Genomic DNA, 27,480 nt, shown 5'->3' on the forward strand with positions numbered 1-27,480 from the left:
CTCTGACAGTGCAGCACTCCCTCACCGCTGCACCTGTACATTGTTTTTTGAGTTGTCAGCTTTTTGGGTAGTGCAAGCTATTCGTCACCTCTTTCCAGTTTGGAGGTTGGCATATATCAATCAGTATTATCACTTGGCACATCTGAGCTGCAGCCTCCCATTCATTCATTTTGTGGGAAGCATTCCTTTAATTTCATTGGCATAAGAATTGTACGAAGTTATGCAATGTACCAAATCTAGGCTTGTCCAAACTAAAGAGAGGCTGACTTGACCTTTATCAGTCATCCACTGGTTCAATGGCATGTCAATGACATGTAACAAGTTGACCATTGTTACACTGTGGATTCTTTATTTCTGCTACACAGCAATCTCAGGCAGCCTCTCAGTTTGTTCTGTTTATGTAGTCAGGCGAAAGACTGCTGTGAACTTTTGAACTCGTCAGTAGCAAGTAGTTCTGCAAAGCAAGGACACTTCCAGATCCTATGGGAGTTTCCTGTAGAATTTAGATATAGCAGGAATGTTATCATCTGAATGTAGTAATCAGTGATGGAGGACACAATGGGAGATGTGTTTATAATCTGCTCTCTTGTTTTGCAGCAGTGTGCTGATGGGCAAGGTGCAAGGAAAGGTCCCATTATGGATTTGAAATGGTCACATCTTGGAATAGCTTTCTTTATCATCGTCTCCATCACCATGACTTGCTGCTTCGTGTGGCAGTACAAACTTCCAAAGAAAGACATGAGTAAGTGAAAGGAGGCTTGACAATTATTTGGAGCTGATCATTAGTGTTGTTACAAAAAAGAAAGAAAGACTTGCATTTATATAGCGCCTTTCATGACGTCCCAAAGCACTTTACAGCCAATGAACTGCTGTCACTATTGTAATGTAGGACTCGCGGCAGCCAATTTGCGCACAGCAAGCTCCCACAAACAGCAATGTAATAATGATGAGATAATCTGTTTTAGTGATGTTGATTGAGGGATAAATATTGGCCAGGATACCAGGGATAATCCTCTGCTCTCCTTTGAAATAGTGCCGTAGGATCTTTTATGTTCACCTGAGAGAACAGACGGGGTCTTAGTTTAACATCTCATCCGAAAGACAGCACCTCCAACAGGGCAGTACTCCCTCAGTGTCAGCCTAGATTTTTGTGCTCAGGTCTCTGGAGTGGGACTTGAACCTACAATCTTCCGACTCAGAGGCAAGAGTGCTACCCACTGAGCCACAGCTGACGAGCACAATAGGGTACCAATTTCCTGCCCGCAGTTGTCTCAGACAGAAAGCCAAGGTAACTACTGAATGCTTTCCCTGCCGCTACTTCCGTTTGCTCCGCTTCACTTGTGATCTTTCCTCCATTACTGCTCCATCCTCAAGCTTGAATACGTAATTGAATGAAATATTATGTTCACTGCTCAGTTAACAATGTTATTTTCTAGGAATGCGAGTCCTCCAAATGAATATTCGCTGTTTATTTTTCTGTTTAGCACTGGGGGAAATGATAACCAGAGTGGGACAGGAAGGGACAGAATGTATAAACATGAGTGTATCAGAAAGTGGGGTCAAAGCAGGGAAACATGCTAAAAAAAGCAAAATTTAAATTTAAATACACGCAGCATTCGTAACAAAATTGATGAGTTGACGGCACAAATAGTTATAAATGGGTATGATCTGATAGCCATTACAGAGACGTGGTTGCAATGTGACCAAGGCTGGGAGCTGAATATTCAAGGGTATTTGACAATTTGGAAGGATAGACAGAAAGAAAAAGGAGGTGGGGTTGCACTGTTAATAAAAGATGAGATCAGTGCAGTAGTGCGAAATGATATTGGCTCAGAAGATCAAGATGTGGAATCAGTTTGGGTGGAGATAAGAAATAATAAGGGGAAGAAGTCACTGGTGGGTGTAGTCTATAGGCCCCCTAGCAATAGCTATACTGTTGGACAGAGTATAAATCAAGAAATAATGGAGGCTTGTAAAAAAGGAATGGCAATAATCACAGGCAATTTTAATCTTCATATTGATTGGACAATTCAAATTGGCCAAGGTAGCCTTGATGAAAAAGTTCATAGAGTGTATCCGGGATGGTTTCCTTGAACAGTACATTGCGGAACCAACCAAGGAGCAGGCTATCTTAGATCTGGTACTGTGTAATGAGACAGTATTAATAAATGATCTCCTAGTAAAGGATCTCCTAGTAAAGGATCCTCTAGGAAAGAGTGATCATAGCATGGTTGAATTTCAAATTCATTTGGAGGGTGAGAAGTTGGATCTCAAACCAGTGTCCTGAGCTTAAATAAAGATTATAAAGGTATGAAGCAGAGTTGGCTAAAGTGGACTGGGAAAATAGATTAAAGTGTAAGACGATTGATAAGCAGTGGTGGACATTTAAGGAGATATTTCATAACTCTCAATAAAAATATATTCCAGTGAGAAAGAAGGACTTTAAGAGAAGGGAGAACCACCCGTGGCTAACAAGGAAGTAAAGGATGGTATCAAATTGAAAGCAATGGCATACAAAGTGGCTAATATTAGTGGGAAGCCAGAGGATTGGGAAACTTTTAAAAACCAACAAAGGATGATCAAAAAACATAATATAGATTATGAGAGTAAACTAGCAAAACATCTAAAAACAGATAGTAAGAGTTTCTACAGGTATATAAAAAAGAAGAGAGTAGCTAAAGTAAACATTGCTCCCTTAGAGGATAAGACCAGGGAATTAATAATGGGGAACAGGGAAATGGCAGAGACTTTGAACAAATATTTTATATCGGTCTTCACGGTAGAAGACACTAAAAACATCCCAATAATGGATAATCAAGGGGCTATCGGGAGGGAGGAACTTAAAACAATCACTATCACTAAAGAAACAGTACTCAGTAAAATAATGCACCTGATAGCTTGCATCCTAGAGTCTTAAAAGAAATGACTGCAGAGATGGTGGATGCATTGGTTGTGATCTACCAAATTCCCTGGATTCTGGGGTGGTACCAGCAGATTGGAAAACCGCAAATGTAACGCCCCTATTTAAAAAAGGAGGCAGACAGAAAGCAGGAAACTATAGACCAGTTAGCTTCACATCTGTTGTTGGGGAAAACGCTGGAGTCCATTATTAAGGAAGCAGTAGCAGGATATTTGTAAATGCATAATACAGTCAAGCAGAGTCAGTTTTATGAAAGGCAAATCATGTTTGATAAATTTGCTGGAATTCTTTGAGGATGTAATGAGCAGCGTGGATAAGGGAGGACCAGTGGATGTGGTGTATTTGGATTTCCAGAAGGCATTCAATAAGGTGCACATAAAAGGTTACCGCATAAGATAAAAGTTCACATGATTGGGGGTAATATATTAGCATGCATAGCAGATTGGCTAACTAACAGGAAACAGAGAGTCAGGATAAATGGGTCATTTTCCACTTGGCAAAACAGTAACTAGTGGGGTGCCACAGGGATCGATGCTGGGGCCTCAACTATTTACAATCTATATTAATGACATGGATGAAGGGACCGAATGTAATGTAGCCAAGTTTGCTGATGATACAAAGATAGGAGGGAAAGCAAGTTGTGAGGGGACAAAATAAATCTGCAAAGGGATATAGACAGGCTAAGTGAGTGGGCAAACACTTGGCAGATGGAGTATAATGTGGGAAAGTGTGAGGTTATCCACTTTGGCAGGAAAAATAAAAAAGCAAATTATTATTTAAATGGAGAGAAATTAAAAAATCCTGCAGTACAGCGGGACCTGGGGATCCTTGTGCATGAAACACAAAAAGTTAGTATGCAGGTACAGCAAGTAATCAGGAAGGCAAATGGAATATTGGCCTTTATTGCAAAGGGGATGGAGTATAAAAGTAGGTAAGTCCTGCTATAACTATACAGGGTATTGGTGAAGCCACACCTAGAGTACTGCGTACAGTTTTGGTCTCCTTATTTAAGGAGGGATATACTTGCATTGGAGGCAGTTCAGAGAAGGTTCACTAGGTTGATTCCTGAGAGGAAGGGGTTGACTTATGAAGAAAGGTTGAGTAGGTTGGGCCTATACTCATTAGAGTTTAGAAGAATGAGAGGTGATCTTATTGAAACATATAAGATACTGAGGGGGCTCGACAAGGTAGATGCAGAGAGGATGTTTCCACTCATGGGAGAATCTAGAACTAGGGGGCATAGTTTCAGAATAAGGGGTCACCCATTTAAAACTGAGGTGAGGAGGAATTTCTTCTCTGAGGGTTGTAAATCTGTGGAATTCTCTGCCCCAGAGAGCTGTGGAGCTGGGCCATTGAATATATTTAAGGTGGAGTTAGACAGATTTTTGAATGATAAGGGAGTGAAGGGTTAAAAGGGAGCAGGCAGGGAAGTGGAGCTGAGTCCATGATCAGATCAGGCATGATCTTATTGAATGGTGGAGCAGGCTCGAGGGGCCAAATGGCCTACTCCTGCTCCTATTTCTTATATTGTTGTGTTCTTATTTCAGATGAATTTACTATGTCTCAAGAGCCCAAACCAGCCCAAATGTGTCCCAGGCATCCCAGACCCGTGCCATTGGTGCATCCCATGCCGATTCTAAAAGAAGCTCTAGAAAAGGTTAGTAAATAACAAATAGTGCGTCTGCCATTAAAAGAAATGTGGAAAATCTAGAATTAAGGGCAAGATTGTGATCAACTTAGAATTTTACACTAACTGCACGGACTGGATTTTCGGTTGGAGGCTTTTTCGGGCGCTAATGGCAGTGGGGCGGTAAATTTTGCACGGGAAATGGTTTGCATCTGCAGCCACAAAATTCAACAGCTGAGGCCTGAGTGTGGAGCGGAGTGCTGTAGGAGGCATTTCACACCTCTCTTAGAGCACTAGGCCGGCTGAGCAACTGAAAACGCGTTGCTAAAGAGCCACCTTCGGAATGCCCTAAGAGAGGCTACCCTGGGGAAACGAAATCGCCACAAAAAACATTCCTTACTCACCCCACATAAAGATAAATCGCAAAAATAAAACAAAGAAAACCCCATCACACTTACCTCTTGCAATCATTCCTCCCTTCACCGCCGCCGGGACAGCTCTGACCGCCTGTTTGTTCAGGCGGGTTAACTACGGGGCACTACAGGGTCAGCGCAAAACAAATTTCGAGATCGGGCTGATAACGGGGTAGTTACACGCAGGCGCAGTGCTCCCAGGCGGGACGGCTCAGTGCCACCGCAAAACCAGCAACAAATTTCCCGGCGGGGCGCTGGAAGCTGGATGTCTGGGCGGAACCCCTCAGGGGAGTTAATACAGGCGCAAGCCCAATGGAAATCTAGCCCCTTATCTCTGGAAGGGTGCTCATTTTTGGCAGAATAACACAAAGTTGAAACAATAGCCAGAAAGAAGCAAACACAGAAATAGAGTGAAAAATGTGAATCCAATCACCGAATCAGATCTGACATTATCCAGTGAAAGATTAGAAATTCAATTTTAATTAGATCGGGATTTGATAAACATGGAACTTTAACTTACCAATTTATATTTTACACAAAACCTCAGAATTTAAAAAAAAATATATAACAGCAGAAACTTGCTTTGGGAATGATCATTCTGTCAATTACTTTGAAGATTTATGTGTGGCATGGATTAGAACTACTGTACTCCAATGGAGGTGGGAGGGGGCGGGACGTGACTCAGCATCCTTCTGTTCTGCAAGTGGAGGTGGTGGGCGGGTGAGTTATTTTATTAAAATATATTTGTTATTCAGATGTGGGCAACACCAGCAAGGCAGCATTTCTGGCCCATCCCTAGATTCTTTTTGGGCAAGATTCAACCACATAATGTAAGCCTGAAGGAAATGAATCAGCTGGGTTTTCACAAGAATCCAGCAGCTTTCATGATCATTTGTATTCTGGAGCTAACCCACAAATTACAACATTTATTGAATTCAATTTCACAACTTACTACAGAGAGTTGCTAGTGCAGATCATGACCATGGACCCTGTAGAAAGTGCTGCGCAATCAGATTCGTGTATGAAATTCCAAAGTCTCTATCTACTTTACTCCTTTCAACCTTTTACTGTTAAGTGTATTCCTCCCAAATTATATTAACTCACATTTTTCCACATTAGATTTAATCCAATTCCTATCTGCGCAATCAACTAACCTGCTTATGTCTTCCAAAAGTTGCGTACAATCCTCTTCACAGTGAACCATGCTTTCTAGCTTTGTGTCATCTGTAAATTTTGATATCCAATACGCAAGTCCAGACTGTTTATTATACAGTGAGAAGTGCATTTGTCCCATCATTGATGCATAAGGAACACTATTATTAACATCCCTCCTGACCATAAATCATTCATTAATCACTGTTGTCTGTTTACTGTTCCTTAAAATTCCCATCCATGGTATCACATTCCAATTAAAACTGTCTGCCTTAATTTTATCAAGAAGCTCTCTTCTTAAAACACCTCTAAGCTGTCACATCAATGCAGTGCTGAAGGAGCGTGGCACTGTCAAAGGTGCCGTCTTTCGGATGAGACATGAAACGTCTGTCCTCTTGGTTGGATGTAAATGATCCCACGGCACTATTTCGAAGAAGAGCAGGGGAGTTATCCCCGGTGTCCTGGCCAATATTTATCCCTCGATCAACATCATTCAACATACTATCTGATCATTGTCACATTGCTATTTGTGGGAGTGTGCTGCGAGCAAATTGTCTGCCGCGTTTCCTACATCACAACTGTGACTGTACTTCAAAAAGTACTTCATTGGCTGTTAAATGCTTTGGGACGTCCTGAGATCGTGAAAGGTGCTATCTAAATGCAAGATATTCTTTGTTTTCTTTCAAAAATCTAAATACACAACATCAACTGTATTTCCTTCATTAATGCACTCTAACATTTCCTCAAAGGACTCTATTAAATATATCGGACACAACACATGTATCCAACAAGTGACAGAGGCCTTGTTTGTAAGGGGCAACATCATATTCCCTGTAGAAAGGAAGCAACAGATAGACAGGGCATAGAACTTTTCCTGGGAGACAGTTTTCTCAAAAATGAAGAATATTGTAGATGGCAGCCATGTATTATACAGACTGCTCCATTCGATCACCACCTGCTGCCAGACATGTTGCACTGCTGTCCTCTGGGGTGCTGCCCTGTTTTGCCAAACAGAGTAACCCTCCCTACACCCACTTGATGCTCCATTTTGCCAGCCATAAAATGGGAGGCCACGTACAGCACTATCCCATCACTTCCCCATAGACTTCACTTCATGCCTGTATATTGGGTTTTGCTTTCCCTTCATTTTTGCCTGGCAGTTGATCCCCTCGTCCCCCTCTCCTTGCCATACATCCTTGGCAAGGGCTGCGGAATTTTTCAAGCCCATTTTGAAGCTTCATAAAGACTGAAACAATATTTGGCGGCCTATTCAGCATTTACGTGGGCGCGCCCCTTTAAATTTGAGTTGCGAGCCAGATTTACTCCCTGTTGATTAGGTTAGTTGCTGGTACAAAGAGTCAATACTAATTATTCATATTACTTGAACCCACAAAATTGCATGCAGTCAGCACAATGTGCTGTGGGCTCACTTTGCTAGGATCACAAGATTGAGATGAATATTTGTGAATGAAATGGAATCTATATGTGAATGTATATGAAATTGTAATAGTGTGTTATATTTGCCAATGACATGAAGCTATGTGAGTAAATAACAAGGAAAATGTATTATGAAGATTTATTATGTAACGGGGTTGCGATATACAAGATAGATTTTAATCTGGATAACGCAGATAAAAGCAAATATAAGTATAATATGGAAGGGTGCTATTTTTAGTTAGGTTAATGGAACTTTGCGAATGAGATAACATGAAAAAGTCTCTCGCGGCAAAGGCTGATAAATAAAAGGATTGGGGATTGTTCATAAATCATCGCTTGAAAGCATCCAATCACTGTAAATTGCAAAAGGATTTGTTAGAAAGGATGTTGAGAAAGGTGACCAGGAAGAAAGAAGACTGAGAACAGACATGATATAAGTCTTTAAAATAATGAAAGGTAAACACTTCAATGGAAATAAAAATGGGGAGTGTTGTAAAAGTTTGCCCATTCGCCATCACCCGTTTTACATTATCGCACCAAGTCAAGATCTACCCCATTCACTCAGCAGTTGTATTTTTCATTACATGTTATTACAAAAATTATATTTCTCTTTGAATAAAAATTAGGCAAATATTGATTGTCTTTTTTCAGGTTGACTTTCTTTTACGCCATCAAATACATGCAATGAGTCTGCCATCCATTTCAGCCATTGTGATCTATAATGATACTGTGCTGTGGACTGGAAATTTTGGGAAAAGAAATGCATCAGATGAGTTTTCACCTCCACCAAATGAATATACTGCTTACAGGTAACTTTACACATCCAACTGTGCTACCTGACACCTTAGACCAAGCTGACTTTCCATGACAAATGATTCAGTGCTGAATTCCATTTGCTTATTTAAGGCACCTTTAGCAACTCCATAAATGTAAAGGTGCCATTTATTTACAAAAGATTTTATTTCACAAATCACGATAGGTTTGGATGAAGGAGGCCCTTCAGCCGGTTGATCTCTCAAAATACCAACCCTACCATCTTCCCATTGCAGTACCAGCTGTTTCTTAAATGAAGCCAGTGGTCTAAACCATCCCTCATGATCGCCCCTCGCAGTTGTTGATCGCCCCCTGTATAAAAGAAATATTAAACTTGCCCTTCAGAATCCTGAACCTGTTCCCTTTTATCCCACAGCCTTGTCGTATTTTAAATTATTGTTCTGGGTTTACTTTCTCTGTTTTTTAAAATATCTGATGTACAGTTTTCTGGCCAGGACTCGAGTGCAGCTTCACACCTCGATAATGTCCCCTTCGCGCCATTCCGTTTTGAAGTTGAAGAACGATTATCCCATCGTCATTGTATTCTGTTCAGTTTTGTTTGATTTTCCTCACTTTGCTTGTATGCAATAATTGACAATTGCCCATCACCTGCCCCCCTCCCCCCCCTGCACATTTGCTTCAATGTTCTGTCATCAGGTCCTTTTCCACCCAAGTAGTCCACATACTTTCTGTTTTTTTCTGTCTAAATGTATTGAACTTCATTTTCCACTGATCAGCTGAAGTTCGCACCCTGTGGAGCTCCTGAGGCCACAATGCACCGTAGCTTGGCGTCATCTCTGAACTTAATTAGCTTGAAATGAGACATCACATCCAGGTCATTTTGGTGCACCAGAGAGAGAAAATCGCATCAAAGATCCCTGGGGAACCTCACTCAATTTCTCCTTCCATTTCGATCCAACTCCCTTTATATCCAACCTCTGTTTCATTCTCACCAGGCAGTCACTAATCTACATCCATGTATTAAGTCATTTATAAAGAAATGTCCTGTGGTAAGCTTTTCTTTATCCATCTTTTCATTTTCCTCTCATCTGTTCTACTTTGGGCTTCAATTTCTGCTCTCTCTGTGGCCAGCTCCTGTTTTCCTCATTCCCCACTAGGTGCATTCTCAGACTATTATGCACTGTGACTCATGCAGCAATAAGCAATATTATTCCCTGAGGTGTTCTAATTGCCGTTCACAATGTTACTGAGTAACACTTATTACACGAAGTACAGTATCATTCTGTTTCCTGCATATTAATTTACTGCTGGTAAATGAAGATGAAAATTCTGAAAATGTTTGTAATAACCGTAATAATCATTCCAGAAAGATACAGCGGAGTGACATTGGATGTTACAGTCGCAGACAAAATGGTGAACTGAAGCCATACTGGACGTGCATCGATTTGAAAAAAAGATGGACTTGCATCTGTAAAACTCCTATATTTATCAAAAAACATCTCAAAGCATTTCACACACAATCGATTACTTTGAAGGGCAGCGACTGTTACAAGAAAATAAGAACTTGCATTTATATACAGTCGCACCTTTCGCCACCTCCGGACATCTCAAAGTCAATGAAGTACTTTTGAGGTGTAGTTCCTGTTGTAATGTAGCAAAGGCAGCAGCCAATTAGGTCCCAGCAAGGTCCCACAAGGTGGGTGTTGGTTGAGGGGTAAGTGTTGGACACTGGGAGAACTCCTCGGGCCTTCTGTGAATAGTACCATGGGATCTTTTCCGTCCACTTGAGAGGGCAGATGGGAAATCAAGCCCTACACCAGAGACTTGAGCACATAGTCCAGGCTGACATTTTAGCACATTACTGCACTGTCAGAGGTGCTGTGTTTTGGATGAGACATTAAACTGAGACTCCATCTGCCCGCTCAGCGGGATGTAAACAATCTCATGGCGCTATCTGAAGAAGAGCAGGGGAGTTTTCCTGGTGTCCTGGCCAACAGTTATCCCTCAAATAATGAAAACAGATTATCTGGTGATCATTACATTGAGGTTTGTGGGAGCTTGCTGTGTGCAACTTGGCTGCCGCATTTCTCTACATTACAACAGTGACTGCGCTTCAAAAGTACTTAATTGGCTGTAAAGCACTTTGGGACATCCTGAGGTCATGAAAGGCGCTGTATAATTGCAAGTTCTTTCCTTTTTTCCTTTAAATGTGATACCCATATCAAAAGTTTTTGGCAGGATGTCTGACAAGACAAACCAATGGTAGAAACTGACACAAAAGCAAAATACTGCGGATGCTGGAATCTGGAATAAAAACAGAAAATGCTGGAAATTTCAGCGGGTCAGGCAGCATCTGTGGCGAGGAAGCAGAGTTAACGTTTCGGGTCGATGACCCTTCGGCAGAACTGGAGAGTGTTCAGAAAGAACACATTCTTAACAAGCACTGAAAGGGGGAGGGGAAGAAAGAACAAAAGGGAAGGTCTGTGATAGGGTGGAAGACAGGAGAGATTAGAGAGACAAAAGGGATGATGGGCCAAATTGAAATGGTAATGCCAGGAGTGAGAAAAACATTAGTCCAGATGTAGTGTGAATGGCGGTATAATGACCAGCTGCCACTAGAGACAAGGAGAAAGAAACAGGCGTGGGGTGGGGGTGGGGTGGTGTTGAGGTGTGTGTGTGTGGGGGGGGGGGGGGATGTGTGTGGGGGGTGGGGTGTGTGTGTGTGTGTGGGGGGTGGGTGTGGGGAGGGGGTGTGTGGGCAGGGGGTGTGGGGGGGTGTGAGGGGGGTGGGGCTGGGGGGAGATTGGCAGCGGTTACGCTCTGAAATTGTTGAACTCAATGTTAAGTCCAGAAGGCTGTAAACGAAAGATGGGGTGCTGTTCCTCGAGCTTACATTCAACTTCGTTGGAACAGTGTAGGAGACCAAGGACGGAGAGGTCACAGTGGGAGTGGAGTGGAAAATTAAAGTGACAGGTGACTGGAAGCTCAGGGTCACACTTGCGGACTGAACGGAGGTGCTCCACAAAGCGGTCACCCAATCTAAGTTTGGTCTCCCCAATGTAGAGGACACCACATTGTGAGCAGCAGATACAATGTACTAAATTGAAAGTACAACAAGTAAATCGCTGTTTCACCTGGAAGGAGTATTTGGGGCCCTGGATAGTGGGGAAGGAGGAGGTAAAAGGGCAGGTGTTGCATCTCCTGCACTTGTATGGAAAGGTGCCGTGGGAAGGGGAGGGAGTGCTGGGGGTGATTGCGGAATGGACCAGGGTGTCGCGGAGGGAGCAGTCCCTTCGGAATGCTGAGAGGGGAGGGGAGGGGAAGATGTGATTGGTGGTGGGATCACGCTGGAGATGGCAGAAATGGCGGAGGATGATCCATTGAACATGGAGGCTGGTGAAGTGAAATGTGAGGACAAGGGGAACCCTGTCAGGGTTCTGAGAGGGAGAGGAAGGGGGTGAGAGCAGAGGTGCGGCAAATAGAACGGACACGGTCGAGGGCCATGTTAACCACGGCAGAGGGGAATCCTCTGTTAAGGAAAAAAGAAGACATGTCAGAAGCACTAGTGTGAAAGGTGGCGTTGTTAGAGCAGATGCAACGGAGACGGAGAAACTGGGAGGATGGAATGGCGCCTTTACAGAATGCGGGGTGGGAGGAAGTGTAGTCCGGGTAGCTGTGGGAATCAGTGGGCTTATAGTGGATATTGGTCGAAAGCCTATCCAGGTAGAAGCTGACAACTTCTTAGAAGATAGTTTCTATATTGTTCTCTGTGAGGTAGTCGAATTCTGGAAGTGATTCCAGAAGATCTAAGAATATGGTTGCTTGACTAGGAGCATAAGATGTTCGGTGAATGAGCAGAGCACTATCCCACCTTAAAAGTGTTGGGGTGCCAGCGACTGGATAGGAGACATTTGGATGTATGTCCACAGTTTCAAAATCCAGGTGTGCCAGAGTAAGACCCCATGGGGTGAGACCTCGTGTACTCCAGCTATAGCGCAATATGGCACAGTATAAGCAACTACTGATCCAGGCGTGGGCCAGATTCCAATTAGAATCCAACTCAAGAGACATGAAACCAGGGTGTGTGCAAAGGAATATGATAGCATTCCTAGGCTCAGTGTTGCTAAACGACCCACCAAAGGATTACATGATACTGGGTACACCCTTACACTGGTAAAACCGCACCTAGTGCATGACGATTAATACCTAGAGACCCAGGCCCATGCTCATGCTCTCACTGGGTCAGTTGGCCAAGGACTGATCAGAATACCACTCGTGGTTGGGAGAGGAAGTAGGAGCATCTACACCTGTACCATTTCTGCTGGGAAATCATTTGAATGATGGGCTTGTTATTTTGGTTATAGAAGAGAATCTCGTTGCCGAGAGCATGCAGAAACCAAGCGCAGGCAGTGGAAAGAGCATGGGGCAAACCAGTCCCACCCATCCCGTCACTCAATGACTATTTGTCCCACCTGTGACAGAACTGTGGTTCTAATATTGGACTGTACAGCCACCGTGTTAAGAGTGGAAGCAAGTCTTCCTCGATTCCGAGGGACTGCTTATGATGGTGAGAGGAGAAAGCTTGAGTGGTGACTCAGAGTTAGGCAGAGGCTGTGTTGTCAATACAGTGTGAAAAAGGGTGGACACACAGATATTGTGGGTTCCTTTAACTGTCAGGAGTCACTCTGGGAATGGCACATATTAACCGATAGACTACACACCTGGGTTTCCAGATGCAGTAGCTCTTGTGCCCATGGACGCAGATACCATAGCTAATGCAGTGCTGGAGATGTTTACTCATGTCGTGTCCAAATCAGAAGCAAATCCTTTTCCTCCTCATCAGAAGAAAAAGATGGGGAAAAACAAAGCGAATTCGACTTCTTTTTGCACACTTCCATTTTTAAAATATGGACGTATGGTGAAATTCCTTCATATTCCTTCAATAAACGTTTCGTGGTATTGAATTCAGTGAAAATCGTACTCAAATTCCTTTTGTTTCAGGATTGCAAGCATCTCCAAGATATTCCCAACTATAATGCTGTACAAACTGTGGCAGGATGGAAAAATTACATCTCTGGATGACCCACTAACAAAATATGTCAAAAACTTTACAGTTAAAAACCCACTGGGTAACTCAAAAGAATTGGAACATAAATATGACGCAGATGGCCTTGTATTTCTCAAGAGGGGGATGTCTGCTCCAAAGGTATCGTCTGTGACACTGAAAAGGATGGCCAGTCAGCTGTCAGGTAAGGGAAGTATTTTACAAAATATATTCTTGAACAAAATATACATTTAACTGACACAGTAAATATTGTCTAGTTAATCATTTTAGAAAGTAAAAACTATATGCCAGGAAGTAGAGTTAGCATGGAGTCAGTCAAAGAGCATAGTAGTAATCAAAAGTAGTAATCTCGGGATTGCTACCAGTGCCATGTGCTAGTCAGAGTAGGAATCGCAGGATAGCTCAGATGAATACGTGGCTTGAGCAGTGGTGCAGCAGGGAGGGATTCAAATTCCTGGGGCATTGGAACCGGTTCTGGGGGAGGTGGGACCAGTATAAACCATATGGACTGCACCTAGGCAGGACCGGAACCAATGTCCTAGGGGGAGTGTTTGCTAGTGCTGTTGGGGAGGAGTTAAACTAATATGGCAGGGGGATGGGAACCAATGCAGGGAGACAGAAGGAAACAAAAAGGAGACAAAAGCAAAAGACAGAAAGGAGATGAGTAAAAGTGGAGGGCAGAGAAACCCAAGGCAAAAAACAAAAAGGGCCACTGAATATAAAGGGGCTGCAGGAGGGGTCAAAACTAAAAATCATGGATTAAAAACTAGTATTAAAACACTCTACCTAAACGCACGTAGCATTCAAAATAAAGTAAATGAGTTGATGGCACAAATCATTACAAATGGGTATGATTTGGTGGCCATTACAGAAACGTGGTTGCAGGGTGGCCAAGACTGGCAATTAAACATACAGGGGTATCTGACAATTCGGAAAGATAGACAAGAAGGGAAAGGAGGTGGGGTAGCTCTGTTAATAAAGGATGATATCAGGGCAGTTGTGAGAGACGATATTGGCTCGAATGAACAAAATGTTGAATCATTGTGTGTGGAGATTAGAGATAGTAAAGGGAAAAAGTCACTGGTGGGCGTAGTTTATAGGCCCCCAAATAATAACTTCACATTGGGGCGGGCAATAATCAAGGGAATAATGGAGGCATGTGAAAAAGGAACGGCAGTAATCATGGGGGATTTTAACCTACATATCGATTGGTCAAATCAAATCGCACGGGGTAGCCTGGAGGAGGAATTCATAGAATGCATACGGGATTGTTTCTTAGAACAATATGTTACAGAACCTACAAGGGAGCAAGCTATCTTAGATCTGGTCCTGTGTAATGATACAGGAATAATAAATGATCTTCTAGTAAAAGATCCTCTCGGAATGAGTGATCACAGTATGGTTGAATTTGTAATACAGATTGAGGGTGAGGAAGTAGTGTCTCAAACGAGCATACTATGCTTAAACAAAGGGGACTACAGTGGAATGAGGGCAGAGTTGGCTAAAGTAAACTGGAAACACAGACTAAACGGTGGCACAATTGAGGAACAGTGGAGGACTTTTAAGGAGCTCTTTCATAGTGCTCAACAAAAATATATTCCAGTGAAAAAGAAGGGCGGTAAGTGAAGGGATAACCAACCGTGGATAACCAAGGAAATAAAGGAGAGTATCAAATTAAAAACCAATGCGTATAAGGTGGCCAAGGTTAATGGGAAACTAGAAGATTGGGAAAATTTAAACGACAGCAAAGAATGACTAAGAAAGCAATAAAGAAAGGAAAGATAGATTACGAAAGTAAACTTGCGCAAAACATAAAAACAGATAGTAAAAGCTTTTACAGATATATAAAATGGAAAAGAGCGACTAAAGTAAATGTTGGTCCCTTAGAAGATGAGAAGGGGGATTTCATAATGGGAAATGTGGAAATGGCTGAGACCTTAAACAATTATTTTGCTTTGGTCTTCACAGTGGAAGACACAAAAACCATGCCAAAAATTGCTGGTCACAGGAATGTGGGAAGGGAGGACCTTGAGACAATCACTATCACTAGGCGGGTAGTGCTGGACAGGCTAATGGGACTCAAGGTAGACAAGTCCCCTGGTCCTGATGAAATGCATTCCAGGGTATTAAAAGAGATGGCGGAAGTTATAGCAGATGCATTCGTTATAATCTACCAAAATTCTCTGGACTCTGGGGAGGTACCAGCGGATTGGAAAGCAGCTAATTTAACGCCTCTGTTTAAAAAAGGGGGCAGACAAAAGGCAGGTAACTATAGGCCGGTTAGTTTAACATCTGTAGTGGGGAAAATGCTTGAAGCTGTCATTAAGGAAGAAATAGCGGGACATCGAGATAGGAATAGTGCAATCAAGCAGACGCAACATGGATTCATGAAGGGGAAATCATGTTTAACTAATTTACTGGAATTCTTTGAGGATATAATGAGCATGGTGGATAGAGGTGTACCGATGGATGTGGTGTATTTAGATTTCCAAAAGGCATTCGATAAGGTGCCACACAAAAGGTTACTGCAGAAGATAGAGGTTAGCAGAATCAGAGGAAATGTATTAGCATGGATAGAGAATTGGCTGGCTAACAGAAAGCAGAGAGTCGGGATAAATGGGTCCTTTTTGGGTTGGAAATCAGTGGTTAGTGGTGTGCCACAGGGATCGGTGCTGGGACCACAACTGTTTACAATATACGTAGATGACCTGGAAGAGGGGACAGAGTGTAGTGTAACAAAATTTGCAGATGACACAAAGATTAGTGGGAAAGCAGGTTGTGTAGAGGACACAGAGAGGCTGCGAAGAGATTTAGATAGGTTAAGCGAATGGGCTAAGGTTTGGCAGATGGAATACAATGTCGGAAAGTGTGAGGTCATCCACCTTGGGGAAAAAAACAGTAAAAGGGAATATTATTTGAATGGGGAGAAATTACAACATGCTGAGGTGCAGAGGGACCTGGGGGTCCTTGTGCATGAATCCCAAAAGGTTAGTTTGCAGGTGCAGCAGGTAATCAGAAAGGCGAATGGAATGTTGGCCTTCGTTTCGAGAGGGATGGAGTACAAAAGCAGGGAGGTCCTGCTGCAACTGTATAGGGTATTGGTGAGCCCGCACCTGGAGTACTGCGTGCAGTTTTGGTCACCTTACTTAAGGAAGGATATACTAGCTTTGGAGGGGATACAGAGACGATTCACTAGGCTGATTCCGGAGATGAGGGGGTTACCTTATGATGATAGATTGAGTAGACTGGGTCTTTACTCGTTGGAGTTCAGAAGGATGAGGGGTGATCTTATAGAAACATTTAAAATCATGAAAGGGATAGACAAGATAGAGGCAGAGAGGTTGTTTCCACTGGTCGGGGAGACTAGAACTAGGGGGCACAGCCTCAAAATACGGGGGAGCCAATTTAAAACCGAGTTGAGAAGGAATTTCTTCTCCCAGAGGGTTGTGAATCTGTGGAATTCTCTGCCCAAGGAAGCAGTTGAGGCTAGCTCATTGAATGTATTCAAGTCACAGATAGATAGATTTTTAACCAATAAGGGAATTAAGGGTTACGGGGAGCGGGCGGGTAAGTGGAGCTGAGTCCACGGCCAGATCAGCCATGATCTTGTTGAATGGCGGAGCAGGCTCGAGGGGCTAGATGGCCTACACCTGTTCCTAATTCTTATGTTCTTATGTTGTGCACACCGAAGCTAATTATGAGCTGGTTTTACAATCCAACAACAACGTGTATTTATATAGCGCCTTTAACGTAGTAAAATGCCCCAAAGTGCTTCACCGGAGTATTATAAGACAACATTTTTGACACCAAGCCACATAAGGAGAAATTAGGGCAGGTGACCAACAGCTTGATCAAAGAGGTAGGTGTTAAGTAGCGTCTTAAAGGAGGAGGGAGGGGTAGAGAGGTTTAGGCAGAGAATTCCAGAGCTTAGGGCCTAGGCAACAGAAGGCATGGCCACCAATGGTTGAGCCAGGAGCATATATTGGAAATTTGGGCCTGCAGTTGATGAAGTCCCAGAATATCTTCCATCCTGCGAAGCCTGCTGATCTATCGGCCCAAATTTGCTGTATGCTCTCCCAGTGAACTAAATATCTTGACAAAGAAATGACATAGTATCACAAAACATAACATTTTATAACCATCATCTGCATACAGCCATGTAAATATTCAAATATGTAGCAAAATCAAGGTGTAAATATTTTTAACATTTCTTTATCTATCACCTTTTCACAATCTCCAACTGCCTAATCGTGCTTTAGTGTACCATAAGATTTTGATGGCTTTCAGTTTGAGATCATTTCTAAGCACTTGTAATTGTTGATTTTGATTGCGGAAACACTTCAATGTTGTGTGAAATGGTTTGCAGGGTTACCCAGGCAACTCAGGTCGACTAGTCTGCTGTGGGAAGGAAATACTGAGATGGCACTGAATCTTCTGCAGGACGATTTACTAGTTGCGGATCCTGGCACAAGGTTTGAATTCAGCTTTTATATCATCCTGCAACGCTGATAAATAATAGCATGGAATTGCAAACAGAATTGCTGACCAGTTAGAACGTCTAGCTGTCCCTTGATTTGTTTTTAATTTATAGGTGATGAACCATCATTAACCACTTCACTATTCTGATGTTTCTTTATCCTAGACAACGGGATGATGAAATCTTTCATGAGAGTAGCACAAGAGGTCTGGCTCAACCCACCTTAAACAAAATGGTGGGAGAATCTCTCATCTCACTGCAATAACAAGCAAGGGCAGTTTTAATCTGGTTTCCATCATGAAGACTGCCTCAAAGTATATTTGAGCGGTATTTTACTGCCATTATAACTAATCTGCAAGGCTCCAGCGTGATTACACTGACAGAGAAATGTCCAGAGCATGTGAGGTGGAGTGGGTGTTATACTTCTACAGTGGGGGTTGCATCTTCGATGGAAGTTATGGTGCACTTATGGATTAATGTTGTAATTAACCCACATCCGAGACAAATTGAGTCAAAGCAGAAGTACATTTCATTTATCAGTGCCATTAGTCCTCTTTGTCTTAAGAAATTTTCTGAGTGCTTAGGCAGTTACCGTACACTGTTCATCATAATGTGCACAGACTCACCTTACCGTAACAGAACAACATCTGAGAAATGTTGTGTGGCCACAGCCGCAGCTCGAGGCCTCATCATTCGCGAAAGCAGGTGGTGAGATCGGGAAAAGAATTTTGTGTAATTTTTTTACGGTGCAGATCCGATATTTCGATGTGATTTTGGGGGCTTGATAGCTCGGTTGTGCTACCAGCATGTGCGGGCTTCATAACTAGTGTTACTTTACCTATTAAAATTGGGCATATGGCTGCTGAGCAGGTAAGACCTGCTTAGTCAAGTTTCTTAAAGTTAGGCTGTGGTATAGCTTTGGTATTTCTGTATAGTGCTGCCTTTTTGTCCAATCCTTAGTTTTGCTGAGCTACACTCAGTTACAGTGCCGCAATCCTGCTGCATTACAACTGATGCCTAAGGAGGTTGGGAGCTGTAGCAATGCTCATACTGTTCCATGACTTAGAAGAGGAAGACCAGTTCATGAGAGGACATTATCTGTGGGTGGAAAGACTCCCTTGGCAGCATGAAGACTACCTAATGAGTGAAATCCTGCAAACCCTGGGCGATGGTACTTGGAAGATCTTGGACGTCACTCACCATCATTGTCTCTGAACATTCACCTAAGACCTGGCGCTTGGTCGTCACTGCATCCATGTTGGAGGCACTGACCGGTGTCTGTGTTGTGGGTGACAGATGAAGATGTGTTCCTGGTGCTGCCACTCTTTCTGCATGGATGAGAAGCCTTCCCTGATCGCGCCGCAGAGGGCGGTTTTGGACTCCCCCATGATCCGTGACGTGGGAGAACCTGTGCTGTCCCTCCACATATACGTCACGCTTGGCCAATCTTCTTGTTTTCATGGCAGGACCCCCTGAAATCTAATCTGCAGGATCCTAAACTTGTGGTCACAGCAACGTTAGGCCACACTTCCACCGCTGCCTTCTCTGACTGTCCTATGCCCTGTGCATCGTCAGTGCAAAGTCGCCATCTAAAAGGTCTCTTTATCTCTGGGGGTGGGTCTCGGGCCAGGTGGTGGAGAGCAAGTGGGTGGTGATGTGGTGGTGTATACAGAAGTTGAGAGGCCCGCTACCTCTGCCTTCTATTCATTCGACTCCGCTTCCTCCACTGCTCCCTGCTGTTGTGCATCTGAAAGAAAAGTACAGGACAATAGGGTAGCAAGTGCACTGGACAAAGGAAAGCAATGCCTGTCACAGAGAAATGAATAACAGGAGTCTCTTTGTAAGAGGGTCTGGCTGTGCTCCCATTGTAGAGCAGAGAAAAGCAGCAGAAGGTACAGGACACAGAAGCTCTCACTTCTCCAACAGCCACCATCTGGGTCGAGTGCCTCCCCAGGAGGGATGGGCCCTCTTCCTCCTGAGCGGTCTGGACTCAAATCTCCACCCCCCCCCCCCCCCCCCGCCCCGCCCCACCACCCCACAAAGCCCTGTCCTACCCTGGAATTTCAGGCAATCTTCTCCTGAAAAAAGAATGTAAACAATGTGAAATGCATGTGGGTGACACAAAATCCTATTCAGCATATCAGTCAGAATTCAAATTGAAGGGAAATACAGCAGCTGGAAAGGAGCAAACACATGGGAAGGGGACATTCTAAGGGAGGTCCGTGAGTGAAAGCATCTACTCGGGTCACGTGGGTGAAGGTTGAGACTTTAGATGACCAGTGCACTAAACTTTTTTTAAATTTCAAAATATATACTTTATTCATATAAAAATTAGCACGATACATTGGAAGGCAGTTCAGTACGTTTGGATGCGGTCAGCAATTCCATACAATACATTTGGATGCTGACGGCAGTTCCGTTCAATACATTTGCTTACTTTACATTTCAGGGTACAATTCAGTACAATCCAGGATACATTGTAATACAGTCATCAAATTACGTTATATGTGGCACTATACAGTACATGGAACGGGTGAGGGTATAGTTACATTTCTTTACAACGTACATTACTAAACAGTTGCTGAACTTGCATTATACATGGCACTGCATAGGTGTTTGCAGATCATGGTGCTCTATGTATACAAAGGTTTACAATTACAGCCCGAGGGGAGTTTTATACTGATTCCAGCCCCTGGGTTTACCGTGGTGGAAGGGCTTTAAACTGTGGCTCTTCCCCACCGTGCCTTTGCGGCGACTGCACCAATTTTAAGTGCGTCCCTCAGCACGTACTCCTGGATCTTAGATTGCGCCAGTCTACAACACGCAGATGTGAACATCTCCTTGCTCTGGAAGACCAGCAAGTTTCGGCAAGACCAAAGTGCGTCTTTCACCGAGTTGATGGCCCTTCAGCAGCAGATGATGTCTGTCTCAGTGTGTGTCCCTGGGAACAGTCCGTAGAGCACAGAGTCCTGTGTTACGGAGCTGCTTGGGATGAACCTCGACAGCAACCACTGCATCTCCTTCCAGACCTGCCTTGCAAAGGGGCAATCCCGAAGGAGATGGATGACTGTCTCGTCCGCACCACAGCCAACTTGGGGGCAGAGTGCTGTGTCTCTGAGATCCCGGCTGTGCATGAAGGATCTGACAGGTAGGGCCCTTCTCACCGCCAACCAAGCTACGTCTTGGTGCTTGTGAGAAAGCTCTGGCGATGAGACATTCTGCCAAATAAGTTCGACAGTCTGCTCGGGGAACCGTCCAACAGGATCCATCATCGCCTTCTTTCGTAGGGCGTCCAGGACCTTGCATGCCGACCACTGCTTTATGGCCTTGTGGTCAAAAGTGTTTTTCTTGAAAAACTTTTCCACGAAGGACAGGTGGACAGGCATGGTCCAACTGGTGGGGGCGTTTTACGGCAGTGTGGCCAGGCCCATCCTTCGCAACACCGGGGACAGGTAGAACCTCAGCATGTAGTGACACTTGGTGTTTGCGTACTGGAGGACTGTGCACAGCTTGATGCAGCCGCACACAAAGGTGGCCATGAGGATGAGGGCCACGTTCAGAACATCCTTTCCTCCACTGTCCAGAGATTTGTACATCGTGTCTCTGCGGACACGGTCCATTTTGGATCTCCAAAGTGGAAGACGTCCCAGGTGACTGCCGCGGCACATGAGCGAGGGATGGGCCAGACCTGTGCCACATCCCAGTTTTTGTTTGACCTTGGCCCGCTCCAAACCATATTCCCAACACCTTCAGGAAATCTGGCTTGACGGTGAAGGGAATGGAGGCTCGGTCGGTCCAGTTGCCAAAGAACATGGCCTCGTTTTTGCTGCGATTGACTTTTGTTCCCGAGGCCAGTTCAAACTGGTCGCAGATTGTGAGCAATCTGCGGACCGATTGTGGATCCGAGCAAAAAACGGCGACATTGTCCATGTACAGGGAGGTCTTGACCTGAGCACTTCCGCTGCCTGGGATCGTCACCCCTCTAATGCCTGCATCCTTCCTGATGGACCCGGCAAAGGGCTCGATACAACACACAAACAAGACAGCCGAAAGAGGACAGCCTTGCCTGACTCCAGATCTGATCGGAAAGCTTTCAGTTTCCCACCCGTTGATTAGAACTACACGACTGATGTCGGATACCCTCCAATTGCAGATACCCTCCCCAAACCCCATTTTGGAGAGCACGTCCATCAGGTACGTGTGCGATATCCTGTCAAAGGTTTTCTCCTGGTCTAAACTGATTAAGCAGGTGTCCACCCTCCTGTCCCGCACGTAGGCGATCATATCCCTGAGTAGCGCGAGGCTATCAGAGATCTTCCTGCCGGGGACAGCGCAGGTCTGGTCCGGGTGAATCACCAGCTCAAGAGCAGACTTGACCCTGTTGGCGATGACCTTTGACAGGATCTTGTAGTCCACATTGAGCAGCGAAATGGGCTGCCAGTTTTTGATTTCCTCCCTCTCCCCCTTCTGCTTGTAGATGAGGGTGATGATGCCTTTCCTCATCGATTCTGACATGCTGCCAGCCAGAAGCATACCCCCGTACACTTCCAGCAGGTCTGGGCCCATCCAGTCCCACAGAGCCGAGTACAACTCGACCGGTAAGCCGTCGCTTCCGGGAGTTTTATTCGTCTCGAAGGACCGGACGGCCTTTGTCAGCTCGTCCAGAGTTAGCGGGTGGTCCAGACTCTCCTGCTTGCTGTCGTCTGAGACCTCTGAGATAGGCGACAGGAAAGACTGGGAGGCCGCACGGTCTTTGGGCTTGACGTCATACAGCCTGGCATAGAAGGATTTGCTGATCTCTGCATGTCAGGCTGCGAAGACGTCACAGAACTGTCTTCTTCCTTTAGGCTGGTGATCACAGAGCTCCCCCTGTGTACCTTTTGGAAGAAGAAACGTGAACACGTCTCGTCCTGCTCGACGGAGCGGACTGTGGAGCGGAAGATGATCTTGGAGGACTCTGAGGTAAAGAGCGAGGCTTGCTGGCCCTTCACCTCTTCGAGTTCCTCCGCGACATCGACCCCCATCGACTGCAGCAGGAGCAGGTTTTGCATATTCGTCTGGAGTTGGGACAATTCCCTCTGTCTCCCTCTCGCCTGCTGAACACCTTTGAGGATGAAGAACCTCTTGATGTTCGTCTTGACTGTTTCCCACCAGTGCATCGGGGAATCGCAGAGGGGCTTTACGGTTCTCCAACCTTTGTAATCCCTCTTGAGTTCCTCCACGTTTTCCGGAGTTAACAGTTTCACGTTCAGCTTCCATATCCCTCTGCCAACTTTCTGGTTTTCCTGTGGGCGACAGTCGGCCAGTAGGAGGCAGTGGTCAGAGAAGAACACCGGCATGACGTCGGTGGATCTGACCTTGAGCGTGTGGGACACAAACAGGAAGTCTATTCTGGAACGGACGGACCCGTCCGGTCTTGACCAGGTGTATCTGCGCGGTGCTCCGTCTGCAGGGTTGCTGAAGACGTCGCACAGCTTGGCATCTTTTACCGCGTCCATCAGGAGTTTGGACGTGGCGTCCAGTTTGCTGTCGGCTCTGCTGGATCGTCCAGCCGCATCGATGATGCAGTTGAAGTCACCGCCCAGAATGACCGGCCTGGATGTTGCCAGTAGCGGTGGGAGCTACTGGAAGACGGCCAGCCTCTCGTTCTTGAGAACTGGGGCGTAAACATTAATTAACCTGAGAGGGGAGTTTTTGTACATTACATCTGCTACGAGGAGGCGGCCGCCCACCACCTCCTTAACTTCAGTGATGGTGAAGTGGCCTCCCCGCAGCAGAATGCCCAGGCCGGAAGCCCGGCTGTCGTTGCCTTCTGACCATATGGATGGTCCATGGGCTCACCATCGTGACCACTGCCGGTAACTGCTGAAGTGCGGCAGACCGCACTCCTGCAGGAACAGCAGGTCCGCTTTGACCTTGGCGAGGAACCCCAAGGTGGAAACACATCGCGTAGTCGATTTTACGCTACGCACGTTAATACTAGCAATTTTAAAATCCATTTTAAGGCTATTTTTTACAGTTTCAAACATTACGCTTCACATAAATTGTCCTTTAAGTGCTTAATGGCCATTTCTAGCATGCATAGGTTATTACTATCATGGTCTACTACACCTGGGCTGGCATGCTCGTCATCCTCTGCCGTGCGAGTGTTTTGACCAGGGGACTGCTGCAGTGCTGCGATAAAGTCCGATATGTCCTCTCCACTGTCCTTGCCTGGTGTTGGTGGTTCCCTCTTTTCATCAGTCACAGTGATCTCGAGCTGGTGTGCTTCGATCGCTGTGTCGCTCCCGGTATTCCGGGAGGTGGGGTGTGCTGGGCACTTCGCTGCTCCTGTTATCCCGGAGCTGGTCTGCGTTGGTCGCTTCTTCGCTCTCGGTGTTCCGGAGCGCGTGGGTTCTTGGAGCAGGGCTGTGTTGGTCACTTCACTGCTCCCGGTCGCCTGTGAGCTGTGGGTTGGCGTACTGCCTCTTCTTTTGGTGTCGGTGGTGAGAGGCTTTTTCTCGCCTTTCCTCATCAGACGAGCTGCCGCCGCTGCTGTCTGTCGAGGTTTGTAGCCGCCTCTTCCCTGTCGTTTCCGCAGGGGCCCTTGCTCGCCTGTTTTCCTTACACTTTCCTTTTTCTTGACGGTCTCCCATCCCGCTTCATCGTCTGCTGTCTCCTCGTTGCTGGACTTGGTGCGCTGGGGGAGAGCTTCGCTGCTGGCTGCTGGTGTCTCGCAGCTCGCCGTAGCAGGCTTGTCTTCCTCGCCGACTTGTTCCGTGTAGTTTTTTTTTTTTTTTTAAATTCGTAGCCAATCGTTCCAATTCTTTGTCAAATCACAAACGCCAGAGGTCACCTTGCACATGCCAAGGATCACTCTGCGCCAATGCTCTTAGCCAAAAGGCCTAGAGCCACTGCACCGTTCCTGGAAGTACTGCAATACCAGGTTCGTGCCATGGAGGTGGATGGGTCAGGTCCCCCACACACCTCCGTGGAGGTGGATGGGTCAAGCCACCCCACCCACCTCCTGTTTCCAAAAAAGCAAGCATATACCTTCCTGATCCAGGGAGAACCACCCGGAGGTCATGGTGGCTACTCCCCTGTCAGGTCAGTTACGCATGATCTTAGCCAAAAGGCCGAGTAGTTGACTAAACAACCCCGGAAGAGAATGGGTGAACGCTGTGAGACCAAGGAGGGCTCAATCTTCACATCGCCCTCTGAAAGCTTAGCTCGGTTTTGGTTGTGGTGGTGCTGCTTCTACTACCACTGACCGCTTCCGACTCTCTGCCCCATCACACAAATGTTCCTGTTCCTCCCACCAGGGGAACGAGTCAGCTGTTGATGGAACTTGTGTCCTTGTCCTGCCAGCAATATTTAAATTAGTTGACCTTGGTGTTTCTGATTGGTCCATCCATGAGTCAGTGGGTGGTTAGAAGCCTTTCTCTGGTGTATTTTGAGGAGTGGTTCAGGGACCCACAAATTTGTTACCAAGGAATAAAAATAGTTGAATTTTCAAAAACCATTTAAGAGAATTGGGGAGACCCAGTGGCCAGATCATATAATCAGTAACAAATTTACATAAACATCTCCCATTAAAATGCGGATTTAGGACTTTATATTGGCAAACTATTGGCACACAAAACATCACAACAGGTAGTGAGTGCATGCAGACATATAGGGGGAGAAATGCAGTTGGATAGCACCTCTCAAGGGGCGCTACAGGGTTTGCAGCCGCGAGTGTCGACATTCGCGCCTCTCGGCAAATTCAGTGTGCCGGTACCGGCGGCGCTGAGGAGAATCGCACGGGAGCATCGCGCCGGTGTGCAACACCCAAGGTATCAACACGGAAACAAAATCTGGTTTGCGCGGCACCTGTAACGCCCCTAGTGTGACCACCAGAGAAAGCTGGCATACAGAGCTGTCCCGGAGTGCTAAGGGAAGGAATGACTGCATGAGGTAAGTGTGATTGATACTTTCTTTTGCGATTTAACTTTATTTGGGGCGAGTAATGTACACCGAATATTTTTTGTGTTTTCTGTTCTGATTTTTTTGTTGCAGGGAGGCCTCTCTGGTCGCTACGAAGCCAGCTGTTTAGCGCGAGATACTCAGTTGCACACCCGGCCTAGCGCCCTAAGGGAAGTGTGGAACGCTTCGCTTAGCGCTCCACTCCACGCTCAGGGCGCAACAACTGAACTTGCTGCTCCCCTTACAACTAAACTTGCAGCGCTAAATTTGGCCTCTGCCCGACATTAGCGCCTTAGGAACCCTCCAACCAAATTTCAAGCCCATAATTTTTTATATATTATAGGTAAACAGATAAATGCTGCATAATTGAGGTTCTATTTAATGTGTGTACGTAAGGAGGCATATGTGCTAATTCAACAACAACAACTTGCATTTATAGAGCGCCCTTAACGTAATAAAACTTCACAAGGCGCTTCACAGGAGCGTTATCAAAAAACAAAATTTGACACCGAGCCTTATAAGATGTTAAGTCAGATGACCAAAAGCTTGATCAAAGAGGTAGGTTTTAAGGAGTGTTATATTATTATATGACAAGAAGTGTTATAATGACTGAATGACAATTACTACTGTCTTTCTTAGATGCCATTACAGTAATTTGGCCTTTTCCCTCCTGGCTCACATCCTGGCCAATAAAGTTGTTGGATCAGACTATCAGCGCTGGATTACTGAGAATATTTTAACTGAAATCGGAATGGAGAACACTGGATTTGAGTTTACACTATCAGTCCGTTCTCAGCTAGCTGTCGGTGTTTACAGCAATGGTCAGCCAGCACAACTCTACGACCTAGGTTGGTACCGACCCTCTGGCCAGATGTATTCAACTGCTGTGGATCTGGCGAAACTGGCTATGGTGCTTTTGGGAGCTATTCACAAACACCTTCTGGAGCCTGACGCCATAAAAATGATGCTTACACCAGTGTTCAGGTGTTCTGAGGATTACTTTGCCAGCAAAACCGGAACACCGTGGGAAATCAATGAACTATTTGGATATGATATCATTAAAAAAGATGGCGACTTGGATGGTTACTCGGCTACATTTTCCCTGGTTCCTAAACTCAAATTAGGATTCATTATTTTAATGGCAGGTTCCCGACCCCAAGAAGAGGACTTGACTGTGGGAGTTTATAATTATCTAATACCTGCGATGGAGACTGCGTTTCGACAAAGCAACAGGGTTCTTTCTCCGCCTCCTCACTCTAAGCCTTATGTCGGCTACTATACATTTGCAAATTTGACCTTTTATGAAATAAAGAAAGATGAGAATGGAGTATTAGTGATGCAGCAGTTTGGCCCTCATATCGAAACCTTGATACCCGAGAGATATAGGACTATCAAGCTATGTTATTTAGAAGACAGGGTATTTCAAATTGTATTTGAAAAAGAATACCCGTGTGTCTTGAAATTCAGCACAGCTTCAGTGTCACTTGAAGCTCAAGATGGACAGCTGTTTAATTTTTTTCAGTTCAATAAACAAGGCCTGTCTACAGGTTTTGATGCTCCGGGTCTCAATACATATAATATCCTCCGAATAAGTCGGAAACCAAGATTTTGAGACTTGACAACAGATTGTGAAGCCATTTTAGGAACATTTGAAAAGCCACTTTATTTATA

At 45.0% G+C, this 27,480-nt stretch overlaps 1 protein-coding gene across 3 annotated transcripts; it reads left to right on the forward strand.

Annotated features, from left to right (window-relative positions):
- Positions 1-636: 636 nt before the first annotated feature.
- LOC139229291 (putative beta-lactamase-like 1) lies at positions 637-27,480 on the forward strand. 3 transcript variants are annotated; one of them, XM_070860967.1, is made up of 7 exons: positions 637-746; positions 3,841-3,851; positions 4,489-4,577; positions 8,201-8,358; positions 13,325-13,572; positions 17,755-17,860; positions 26,449-27,480. In XM_070860967.1, exons 1-7 carry the CDS (start codon positions 637-639, stop codon positions 27,419-27,421), a joined length of 1,695 nt encoding a protein of 564 aa, XP_070717068.1. In that variant the 3' UTR covers positions 27,422-27,480. The 3 variants fall into 3 exon arrangements, with proteins under 3 accessions (XP_070717068.1, XP_070717065.1, XP_070717067.1); XM_070860964.1 differs by lacking the exon at positions 3,841-3,851 and having other exon boundaries at positions 637-742; positions 4,468-4,577; XM_070860966.1 differs by lacking the exon at positions 3,841-3,851 and having other exon boundaries at positions 637-742.

The sequence above is a fragment of the Pristiophorus japonicus genome, chromosome 18, assembly GCF_044704955.1.
Source record: "Pristiophorus japonicus isolate sPriJap1 chromosome 18, sPriJap1.hap1, whole genome shotgun sequence".
Classification (NCBI taxonomy): Eukaryota; Metazoa; Chordata; class Chondrichthyes; family Pristiophoridae; genus Pristiophorus; species Pristiophorus japonicus.

Coding starts and splice junctions, on each gene's coding strand:
- LOC139229291 (XM_070860964.1), top strand. CDS start 637: ATGGATTTGAAATGGTCACATCTTGGAATAGCTTTCTTTATCATCGTC. Junction 4,578..8,200: donor TAAAAGAAGCTCTAGAAAAG/GTTAGTAAATAA, acceptor GTCTTTTTTCAG/GTTGACTTTCTTTTACGCCA. Junction 8,359..13,324: donor AATGAATATACTGCTTACAG/GTAACTTTACAC, acceptor CTTTTGTTTCAG/GATTGCAAGCATCTCCAAGA.